Genomic DNA, 12,884 nt, shown 5'->3' with positions numbered 1-12,884 from the left:
TGGGTTTCAAAGTCACCAAATGGTAAACGATCAACCCATTATGGCCCACTACAAGGCACGAGTCTCCTTCTCAGAATGAGAATGGGTTAGTCCACCACGCTGGACCAGTGCGGATAGATAGACTTCACCAAGCCTTCCTTAACCGTTAAAGCAAGTGATATTTAATACTTAATGAAAAACGCACAAAACTCCGGACTCCCCGCAAAGGAAAGCCGAAGGTTTACTAAGATATTAAGAAGATTATTTAGAAAAATTATATGTTGAACAATGTTTCGAATATTCTACTAACTCTGGAACTAATGCGTAATTTACTTTTAAGATAAATTGTAATTGGTTCTGCATCGGAGAGATGTTCTTTTAATAGCATATATAATCAATAAAATCCCAGTAGGTAATTCTAGTTCTAGCAAGACAATATCAGTTAGTTACTCGCAAGAGTAAACATTATTTAGTAGCGTTGATGTTTGTTCGCGGAGACCAAAGAGCATTTCTACATGTAAATGTAAGCTATTTTAGAGACTGATCTTATGTACGTATGATGACCTATAAATAGCTTTGTAATATACATTTAAAATACGATTTTGTTAACTGTAGCAATACATTATGAAACTACTTTTTACCCAAATTTCTAAACAAACAACCATTGCCGATTTTAACTATCTATGTCTCCGTACATACGTTTATCCGTTCCCAAAGTGCGTTTAGTATAGGTACGATTTGCATGCTCGCAATCGTGGAATTGTTTTTTATCATCCAAACTCTGTAACGTCAAGGCAAAATTGACCCAATGTTACTCTTTTTAGAGTCGCAATTCTGTAAACCTGTGTTTTATTTTGACAAGAGCGCGTATAGAAATGTGGACTAATTTGAGCTTTACAACACCGTTCATGAATTCCATTTTATTTTGACGTTACAGAGTATAGGTAATGGAAACTTACCTTCGTTTAGGAGCGTAGGTATAAATCTTACAAGGATACTGGTAATTTCCAAAATACTTTTTAATCGAGTAGAGCGAAACATACGTAGTAACAGAGCGTGTTTCAGAGGCTCGGAAGATGTATTGTTTAAAATAATAATTAATTTATAAATTAAACACGCGAGCTAACATGGTTTACATTAAAACCAAACCCCCTAGTCTGTTTCTACGCGACTGTTTCTACCGGAACGCTAATTCGCTTAGCGGCACGTCTTTTTCGGTAGGGTAGAAACTGGCCACAGCCAAAGCCCCCCAGACAAAACCAGAAAATATAAATTCGTAAATTGCCCTAATTCAAAAATTATAAATTTCGGGATTCGAACTCGGGACCTCCAACTTAAACCACAGCGCTCACCGTTGTGCCATAGAAGTGGTGTTGAGTCGATAAGTTACATGACAACTAATCATAATCGTTGACTAAGCGTAGCTTACGAGCAGCGAGGTGGGCCTAAGGTAAATTACAGGGCTACTTCAATGTGCTGCAAAACAATAGATTGATTTGCGAGGTCGCTACTTGGCCATACACCACTTGGAATCTCAACACTTTAACTCAAACTCCTCAACTCAAAAACTCAAAGTTTCTTTATTCATGTTTGCCTTTGATAAAAATGCACTTTTAATGCGTGTCTACATTAAAGAACCCATTGCAGAAAGATGACGGTTATAACAACACTGTAGCTAAGTGGGTTCCAAGCGCACCCTACTCTAATTACAAGCCTACAATAAACTTAGCTGGATATAATTTTTTTTTTTTGTATCACCATATCAACACAATGTCACTGAATGAATACTTATAAATTTACCTGGCCACAGCAAGCTTTTCACTTTTGTAGTACTAATAAAACGACCGGGTTCGAAACAAAGGGAATATTTTGTTGTTTCGTTGCATTGAAATTATCAAAGAATGATATCACCAAAACACTAACTAGGTATACTTTTCTTCCATAGTAAGGAACCAAACGTGCAAGATTGTCTCTCGAGTTTTCGACCGACAAAGATATCTTCTCTCTTCATTCATTGTTTTCTTTTTCATTCGTTAAGGGAAGCTCTCGAATAGGCTCATTAAAATTTCGTGAACTTAGCTTAGTAGTTTTTCATGCAGTTTCAATAATAAGAATAATTCATGCTTCTTTGAACAATTGAAAATTGTTGTAAAGCGGCTTACGTCATGGTGACGGACTAGGATCAACTAATTTACATTCGCATCTATATGATTGTTGCCCGCGACTTTTTCTTTGTTTTTTTTAACTATGCTCATGAACTCAAGCACTGCACCGATCTAGATGAAGTTCAACACATTATAGATTTAATACTGGAGATAGACATAGTTGAGTTTTAAAAACAGCAAAGTAATATTCAGTTCAGAATTAAGCCTTTGTTATCTATGCAGATGAAGAAACAACGTATATGAGATATTGGATAGAAGCAGGCGTTACTTTGCTATGAATAATTGTCTTAACAATCAAAAAATCAAATAAAGTCAACATCTCCTGAGTATGATCCGGTTTCGGAGCGAAACGTGCGTAGAGGGTATATTTCCGAGGATCTGTTTGGTGTGGAGTATGCGGATTGAACGAATTATAAATTACACAATACAGATTCCTGCTGTTCGCGGAGTATAGCAAATTAAGCCTAATTTTCATGTGGTATACGAGATCTGTTTTATCCATGTGGGCTGTCTTTGTGGTCAGTCATGCATAGATTACTATGCTATACAAAAATGCTGGTATTTAGTAAATTAAAAAAAAAGAACGCAAATCAATATGTCAGCTATCCCAAAATAACCCATTTTATGTCAAACAAGAAATTATTTTTTATTTCCAATCTTATATTGACGTGACAACGTCTTATAATTCGATGTAGCCGGCTTCACGCACGAAAAAACATGACGTATACGGCGTTACCTCGCTCTGAGGCATTCCATTCAAGGCTTGAAGTGCAAGCGAAAGCGCGGAACGAGTGACAAAGAGGCACAGTCGGCCTCCGCGTTCGACATCTGTCTCTCTCCTACTTGAGTGAGCGATGCGTCGGCGTGGACAGCTTTTATACAATAATACATTTACATGTTTTCGGCAAGGATGAAGTGCAGTGAAAAGTGAATGTGGTGTCAATTGTTTATAGCAACGATAATATCTATCGAACAAATAAAATTAAAATTTTCTTTTGAAAAATGCAACCATTCCATCAGTATTTTCTAACGACGTTGTCACGTTCAACTATCGTCAGTAAGCCGACTTTACAGACAACCAATTTTTTTTTGGTATAAAATATTAGTCCTTACAAAATATAGAGTCAGTTAGTTATCCAGACAATCTTTGTTGATAAACATAGTTTAAAATAAAAAGATATATTAATATTGCGGGACGAATGTAATGGTTTATGAGTAAGCGAGCGTTAAATCCTAGAGATATGGAGATAAGAGATAAATTAGATCGGATCAGATAATAAAAAAGTCGCCCTGTCGCAAGTAAATAAACGTCATATATAAAGGCAATCTTAGCCTAAAAATGTATGTGAACGGATATATGTTACTCAACCAACCCAAATCAAACGTCGCAACGTCTCAAGACTTCGATTGATAGTTTCCGAAGATGACTCATTTTTTATGTATTCTTATAATAAATCTGTAACTGGAAGATTTCTGTACATTTAATATATTTTCAAAATTTTGACCGGGGGATGATTTATAATCGATACTGAGTCAGAGTCTGATAAACAGATTTTTATTGAATTTTTGTTTGTCTGTCTGTCTGTCTGTCTGTCCGGGCATCACGTGAAAACTACTAAACGGGTTGAAATAAAATTTTGTATTTTGTGTAGTTGTTGCTGATATTCCGGGCCACCATATAGGATACTGTTTAACCCGATAAACAGTAAGTTTCCCGGGAAATGGTATGAAATTTTTATCAATTTTACTTTATAACTCCGTTAAATTTGAATATTTTTTTATAATTCTTTTTTATTTGAAAATGTATACCTACTATCAAGTATGTAGTGTCTTATTTTAGTAAGGATCTGATAAATATTGTCGGAGATAAAGTACATAACTGGGACAACGATCGAATGCATGCGTACCATCCTGGAATAGCTCATAGGCTTCCGTTTATCCCGGAAAAGCCAACGGCTCCTACAGGATACCATCGCTTTTGTCTTTCAAATTCCGCGCAACGGAGTTTTAGATTGACGTGGTTTTTGTAGATGGGCATAGTTGAAATATTATCAAGCTTTTGAGTTTGTTTGGTTGAACGCGCTAATCTCAGAAAATGATGTTTCGATTTCAATTTTATTTTGCATTGGTAGTATTAATTAAGGCTATAAAACATCACGCTAAAACCAATGGCTACCATCATTAATGAATTAAAATTATAAAATTTATAAAACAGTCCGCAGCAGCATACGACTACTTTTTGAAGTTGACTCATTCGCAGAGGATGTCGCGCGGGTCCGCTAGTACTTTATAAACGACTACGTAGCTCCGCATATTTAATAGAAAATTGCGATAATAGCAGTTGTAGTGATTTTTGGTTTTTTTTTTTTACAAACTAATTTTTTTACAAACTTATCCTTGAAACTAAAAAATAACAAGATATTAACAATTTCTGCAATTAACATATATATATATATGTATATATATATATATATATATATATATATATATATATATATATATATGTACTAACCACAATAATAGAGAACACGTGAAAACGACAGAAGTTACTAAAACCATTTTCGAGTTCTAGGACGACAAACGCATGGCGATTCATTTTAATATGTATAACGCAGATGATATATATATATAAGAAGATAGATAGAAGATTACAAATAAATTACTCCGTAAAAACTAATAATAGATAAATTAAATAAAAACGGCAGCTTCTCAGGCACTCATCTCTGCCTTTTCATATTCAAATGTGTATCAAAACTCGATTAGCACTGCCTTTGAAAGCGAACGTGAAGTGTGATAGGTATACGTCGTAAGGAAATCTACAAACCTTATGTATCTGGTTTTATTAAAATCTGATCCAAAACTATAGGTGTAGGTAATTTAACTAGCTTTTAGTATAAAATCTAATGCAATATAAAGCAATTTAATGTAATTGGATTAATACTTGTATATGTAATGGTGAATAAGGTATTATATGTAACGTTTCAGTTAAAGTTATTGGAAAAATTCTTATTGCATTATGCAAAAATAATGTAGCATAAAATGGTTATGGTTTAAGGTTAATGGAATCTTGGTTTTATTTTTCCTGTAACATTTACTTGAATCTCTAACAAGGCGTATTATTCCAGATTTTTCCAATAGTAAACTTCGAAGTGGAGTTTTAAAATTTTTGAATATAAATCAGAAACTACTAATTAAAATATCAAGTTGATCTTAAGTCCGAGTCCGAGAGATGGAATAAAATCTACTTACTTCTCCGAAGCCGCCTCGTCCAATGATCCGATGCACACTAAAGTCGTTCATAGTCAATTGTATATTGAGTTCTAAATTCTTCCATTGACAAAATCTCGTGTACTTATCACTGAAATGAAAAAGATAAATTAAAATATTACGTATAATCTAGTTTTATTTCATGAGTTACGAGAGATTTTTGTATGAGCTACTCACCTTTCTAAGAAACTTTTGAATGGTTCCCCTCTTAAATGTTGGAATATTTCTTCTATGTACGGCTAAAACACAAACTTTAGTTGAGTAATGTAAGCAAGACCAGAATGTGAAAATATCAAAGCGTGATTTTACCTCAAAAAGATTCGGTGGTACTTCGTGTTTCATTAAATATTTTTGTACATGCGCTACACATTCTTTTGAATAGTCCTGTAACAAAAAGAGGAATTCAAAATTTTTTTATGAATGTGATCAACGTGATGACATATTTGATTACGGTATAACGAGTTCGATTTTTGAGCAAGAACAGAAATCGTAAGTATTAAAAAGATTTAGATAAAATTGTCAGACATGCACGAAGTTATGAAATATGCGTTGACTACTATCGTGCCATGGGGAGCACGTTGTGATCTCCGTCTTGTCAAACCCCTTCCTCTCCTTTGAGTTACGAGACTTATGTCAAGCACTGGTACATTAAGCTGTGGTTGGAGATGACATGTGAATAACAAATGAACATTACTTTGCTATAACCCGCAAACCAGTTAACAGAAACAGGTACAGTTTACATTAAATCTTGTAATTCCGCAAAGTAGAGATCCAATGTATGAAAATAATGCAAATTGGGAATACCTAAAATGTTGGGTGTGTTGTAAAAGATATGTACAAGGCAAAAGTGGATAGCACTATTTTAAGACCTGTCAATCCAGTTGTATTAATTATATATTAATATATTATAATTATATTAATAATTGGCATCATTGAATTGTGATTATGCTGGTTTACCATTAAGTATGTCAGTGCGAAGTGCGTAAGCTTACTAACCGAAGTTATACTGTTGGACCAAAATTTCCAATAGAGCGATCTTCACTGACATCCCTTTAACAATATTTATGGTACACATTTGAAGGAAAGATATCCTTATGATTATTACACTGAATGGATAATAATAATCAGCGAAGATAATAGCCGTCCTTGATGAGCCAACACGCAGATATGAAGTTCAAACATAACAATGATTTAAAAAAATATATATAAAATATATCGTTTCCTGTTAGGGACTGTCCTCGATCAACCCACACGCACGAAACGGAAATTATTTATTATTCCCCTGCAAATTATTGCAAACGAGTCCATGCGAAATCATTTGGCTTATTACTCGTTTTTATTCGATTACAAACGAATCCCTCTTACTAAACTTGTTATCGACATCGGTATGACGTGATGGTAACAATTAAGTTACCGGCATTGTAGTTGGTAAAGAACTAAAAGTTTTAGAATACTACCTAATGATAGAAAACTGATATTTAATATGGTTATTCTAACAAACTTGTCTTGTCCACACGAATCATACGTCGTCGAACTTCGACGAGGATGTGTCGTTATATTACAGTTTCCATAGTAGAGATATGTTTGAAATCGATTTAGCAAAAATGCGTAACCGAGATCGATTTTTGAAAACATAATATGCACATAAAGTTCAGCTGTATACCTGCCCAACTTTATCTATTACGTGAATTCGACTCATCTGATAACTTCTCCAATATTTTATTTTAAGGCAGGCAAAAGACCCAGAGGCCAGTCACCAACTACAAGATTGTCAAGTTGAAAGAGTCTAGAATTTCCTCCGAATCCGATGGAGACAATTCAGCCGAGATAATTCACCGATTTAAAGAGATCTCACCAGGAGCACGATCTTAAGTAATGAAGGAACGACCAAAGGGATACATCAAAAAATGTCGCGTTTAAATTATAATTCTGATAAGCTATTTTTATATCCAATACAAAGAATGAAGTATTTCAAAATTGACTACAAAAGAAACCTACACGGATCAATAAGAAGTACTACGTCTTTAGAGTGTCTAAGCAGTACACTGGCGATAATAATTTATATTCGTTTCTCACCCTCCAAGAATGTCACCGTTAAGACAGATAAGTAAACGCCGAGCGCTTGGAAAAAGGAAACAATTCTCATTCTATTGAAAAAGTCGCTTGAAATCTTCAATTTACTGACTAAAGAGGTCCTTAACTTTTAAAGAGATCTCGCTTGCATTGAAATCAGCATACCTACCATAGCGGCTTTGGTTGATATCTTTTTAACGATTGGAATATCATAATAAAGACGGCGCTATGGTAAGGATTTTTTATTTTAGAACATTTTTTGCTTCTTTTAACATGACTGCACTAGAAAGAGTCAAATATCTTTCTAACTCATACCAAAAATTTGCTCATCATTCATCATGGTCGTCATCGGGCTTCATGAAAATAGTCGCTTCTGATGCATTGGTTTACAAATAATGAGGACTTAAAATATACAATAGCAGTCCGTTTACACCTACTGAAAAACTGTTGCCCGATGCCTCGTAAAAAAATTCCGGGCTTCCCGGGATAATATGTATTCTATGCAAGTAATCAATATTCAAAATTTCGCGAAGATCGGTTTAGCTACTATTATAGTATGCAATTTTTTTTTCCTGAGTGATGAAACCCGGTTGTTTTTCCTAGATAAAAATATATATGTTATTTATTATAACATCAACTATATTTCAGTGAAAGTCCCGACTAATTTGCAGTGGTTGGTACGCAATTTAAATGAACCCTATTAAATGCAACTCTAAATAATATTTAAATTTAGCGGCAACAAGTTTCTATAACTGAGTTAAATTTCAGCTTTACATATCTGAATGAAATACCTTACAGGGAACGACTTGATAAAACCTTTACCACAATTATTATGTATAAAAAGCGTTATAACTGCCAAATTTATTACACTCTAGAGACGTAAAATATGAAAAGTAAGATTCAGCCGTTAGCGAAGGCTTGCGAAGTGCCACACGAATGGCGCGATGCCAACAACATCTACTTAACACAGCTCTTTACGCAAACAAACTGTAGCAACGCTAATGTCAAATTGAGATGCTTGAACATGCTTCTTTACTTATAAAGGTCTTCGCTCATGATCGCCTCAAAAATGTTCAAACAACGATTACTCGTACGTCAGTCAGCGAGTCGTCAACTAAACGGTCGACAAGGTGTCGTATAATCAACCAGCGTTTCGTAATAGCTCGTCCGGGGAAGTATTGCCGCCATTCTTATTTTTGCCACCAAGCAGCACTGCCGTGTTAAGGTTAGAAGGTTCTGGACGCCGCTGTCATTACAGGCACATTAGGCTTTACACCTTTGCCCTCATGTTGATGGAGATAGGGCGGCACGTTGTAGGATGTTTTCCTTGCCATTAGGTGAGCAATCTGATTGGTCTATCGATTATTACTACAAAAAAAGTCAAGAGTCGTCAGCCAGTGGACAAGGAATCGTTAACTTTAACTATCAGCGCACTGTCGACGCGGTGTCGCGACTCTTCTTTTAATTAATAACAAACAGATTATTTGATTCTTACTTTGTTTCATTGCTCTTAATATTACAATTCATTGCTATCTTAAAAATAAACGGAAGCATCTTGGACGACTTGGCAACTCATTGTCGACGAGTAGTATGCGGGCTGTAGATGCTTTGTGTGGAAGTGTGGATACGACAAGTGGGCAACTTGTGGTCGAGTCCTCGTCGACTGTTTTACAGTTTTTATACCAATTGACTTTATGGCGCAAGACATAATGTTCTCTTTTCCATTATCTAATAGGAGTGGAGTAGAGTGGAGTGGAGTGGACTTGGTGATGAGTCGATTTAGTAAGCGAAGGTCTTTAAATGTATAAATGTTCTACATAATAATGTATAAAGCTTCTTGGACTGATGTTTTATAGTCGACTAGCTGATGCCCGCGACTTCGTCTGCGTTTGATTTTGTTTTTTGATGTGGCATTAAATTTATTTGTAGATCTAAAAAAAAATAAAGTATTCAGTATAGCAAAGCCTTAAATGAGGGGTTTGCTGCTGTGCGCTGTGGAGTTCTGTCCTCTATCTCCAACCACAGTTTGGGCAAAAAATTAAACACATATTATAACCTCACCTCTATAGTACAAAAATAATTATTTAAATCGGTTATGATTTGTCGGAGTTATGGTGTAAAATCGTCAAACACTCATCCGCTCTCCCAAAGGAACCGACCTTAATGTCGGGATAAAAAGTATCCTATATTACTTCTAACACTTCCAAAAATATGTGTACAAAGATTCATGAGGATCGGTTAAGTAAGTTTTTGCGTGAAAGTGTAACAAACAAACTTACATTGACTTTTATAATATTAGTAGAAGTAGGGAAGTAGGGATTTTTCTAATTCTTTAAGTTTTGAAATGTTTCAACATGACACCGCGCTACTCGTTTCATGTAGAACGTAGTGTGTGAATTTGACGGAGGGTTTGCAATCCGTTTAAGTATATCAAACCGCTCTTTAACTGGTACTTTCACGTGTGCACACGACAAAAAACCGTACGAAAAAATTACCCACGCCCTGCCCTCTTCCCACCGCGCTACTAAGTGCGAAATCGACTCAGTCAACGCTATCCATCTAAAGGAACCTATTAAAGAGACCTGTCTACTATAGAAACCGCTATGTAAAAAAAAAAATAACTGGTTGACTGGTACATAACGTAAGTTATCTATTTTAAGGTCTGCGTGATTGTAGTTCGCTCTTTTAAGACGCATTAATAACAAAATGTTTTGTGTTCGTTTTAAAAAAACTAGGGCGTTTTAAATCTTAAGGTTTTCCGCATATGTGCGGTTTCATCTTCGTCTCGCATCAGAGGAATTAAAACTGATACTTATGGTTTTCGTAAAAACGATGATTTGACAGTCCGAGACGCAATACGTAAATCAAAGCGCACTTGTGAGGAAACTGCTTGTCTAAAATAAACCGATAAGTAGAAAAGAAAATTAAAGGTAAATAATTAAAAAAATACATTTAAATAAGTATCTTGTATTTTCAAGCATTTTATATAAATACTTGAACTTCAATACTTCCAACCAAGTTTGGATTCATACATATTTAAAAATCTCGAGAAAAGATAAAAGTCCTTTAGCAAGAACATGAACTAGTTATCGAACTGTTACGTCACTAACAGTATTATACTATTTTGAGCATTTCACATTTTTGTTCACATACAAAAGAGCCGCAACGAAGGATTTCTGATGACCTTATCATGTTCTATGAGGTTTACTCGTGCTGATGTCATCATCATCCAAAGCCTATTTAAGTCCCAGCTACACACATACAGAACAGAATCATAGGTCTAAACTATGAAGCTCGAATTAATAGATCGGGCTAGGAGTAGGTTCTCAAATTGGTCAAAATATGCTTAAGACCGAACCTATAGCCTTAGAACTAAGACCTATGGTTATAGCCAACGCCTCTTCACTCTGCTCAAATATCACCACACATTTGATTTGATAATTTCGTGACTCCAGCATGGGTAGCATGCGCAGGAGACATTTTTCTCCCCGGGAAAATGACATTTTATCTTCTCCCACACTTTTATCAACTCTCCGAGCTCACAGATGAAAATATTATCCAAATAATAAACGTGTAATATAAACGGGGTTAAACTTCTCCTATTCTCCGTTGTCGTGAGGTGTTCATGTTATTTGTACGGGGATATATATTTCGTCTCCTTCCTGAGCTAGCCGCGCAGGCTGGTACTGAGATTGTTTAAAAGTTTAAAACAAAAGGCAAAACCTCAGAACGAACAGGAGAAAATGGTATCCATCGTAAACTGACACATTGATTAAATTTTGAGTACCGACTTTTTAATGTTTGCTGTTCACCAATGAAATCTTTATTTGAATAATATGATGATAAAAAGTATACAATACTTACATGTGAATGTGCTAATAATTCCTTCATTATAAAATTATCATAAATATCTCTCGCGATTCTCCGCCTTTCCTCGATACACTCTTGCTTTTCATATAATTTAATCTGTTGAATGATAATATTGTTAGTCACCTTCAAAAAATGTGAAAGCAAAAGCTTTGTTTCTATCAGGTTACTTTTACCTCTTCATAAAACTTTAAATGTGGCACTGGCTCTTCTGATGTTTGTTCGCAGAATTCTTTAAATAATAAATAACCTGAAACAAAGAAACATTTTAATGCAACAAAGCAGAAATTACTTAAACGGTACGTTAACTAAAATTATTATTTATGGTTTATTTAATTGTCGTAGTGTCAACGACAGTCTTAAGACTAAAAATAGAAAGGTTTTTCAAAGAAATTATAACATCATAATCATCACCTATTTAAACCAATAAAACGTTACCGTTCCGTATACACATCGAGCCTACAATATAAACCGGTAAATTTCAAGATTTCATAACATATTTCTTAGAAACTGTAGAGATACCTAAGAGAGAAGAAAGAAGTTTTTGAAAATACATGGCTAAAAGGGTGAATATGAGATAGAATGTGTACAGAGTTTATGCTATTTTATAATTATTTTAAGTTCATGTAATTTGAACTTCACAGAATATCCTCTTGGATATGTTAATTATGTGAATATAAGCTTATTAGAGACGGTTTTATGCTAATTTTTGATCGTGATAATGTGAAATATCTTAGTTCGAGAGAAAATCAGATCTCCCACGCGGACCAAGCCCCGGAATCAACACGATAACGGGGTTTAAACTTTCAGCTTTTGATATGTCCAGTAAGCATCTTAGAGTAGTTAGGTACTAATTACTGCAAATAAATGAAAGTAGAGTTAAGCGTTTAATCTGACTGTATCTGGTACAGACATTATAAGCAGACAGGATTGACGTTACAAAAGTGCTTATTAAGTAGGCCTAATCGAAATTAAATTGCGTTTTTTAATCTCTCATGAAAAACTAGCTTTGGGTCCTTCACTCTATAGCCCCTAAGTTTAACTCTGTAGTGTATAGCGAATACTTGGTATATTATTTTTTTTTCTAAGAATCATACGGTTTATGAGTTACCAGATTGATAGAGCACCTGCGTACCATAGAAAACTACTACTACGTACACGTATATACTGTATGGGGAATGTTTCCTATATATACCTAATGTAGCTAACTTTAGAGTTTCCGTACCGAGTTTGCCTTTTAGCATGCAACAGAGCTCCTTAAATAAGTTATAACCGAGTAACTTTCCGAAACTTTACCCATAATATAAGTCGTGTTTTTTTATATACAACTGTGAAAATAAAACTACCTGATAGCCTGTCAATGGATAACGTTGATAATTGTTCAACAAATAGAATTGTTTGCATGAACATTGACTAAAACCTCTATAAAATATTCAAACAAAGATACCTTTTTGAAATACCTGCCGGAGTCTATTTTGATAAATCTTAATTAGATTTTTTGTTTAGTCTATACGTAGTGTACTACAATACTTA

General features: G+C 34.7%; 1 protein-coding gene across 1 annotated transcript in view; it reads right to left on the bottom strand.

The window, feature by feature from the left end:
• LOC120628574 (G protein-coupled receptor kinase 1) overlaps positions 1-12,884 on the bottom strand; it is a 69,014-nt gene that overhangs the window by 30,944 nt on the left and 25,186 nt on the right. The window contains exons 3-7 of the mRNA XM_039897010.1: positions 11,528-11,601; positions 11,349-11,450; positions 5,721-5,795; positions 5,589-5,650; positions 5,394-5,502 (exon numbers count right to left, since the gene is read on the bottom strand). Of these exons, the coding sequence (XP_039752944.1) occupies positions 5,394-5,502; positions 5,589-5,650; positions 5,721-5,795; positions 11,349-11,450; positions 11,528-11,601 (422 nt within the window). The remainder of the gene's footprint in view (positions 1-5,393; positions 5,503-5,588; positions 5,651-5,720; positions 5,796-11,348; positions 11,451-11,527; positions 11,602-12,884) is intronic.

Source organism: Pararge aegeria, chromosome 13 (genome assembly GCF_905163445.1).
Source record: "Pararge aegeria chromosome 13, ilParAegt1.1, whole genome shotgun sequence".
Lineage (NCBI taxonomy): Eukaryota > Metazoa > Arthropoda > Insecta > Lepidoptera > Nymphalidae > Pararge > Pararge aegeria.
Note: the sequence above shows the minus strand (reverse complement) of the source record. Positions and strands in the feature narration are given on the sequence as shown.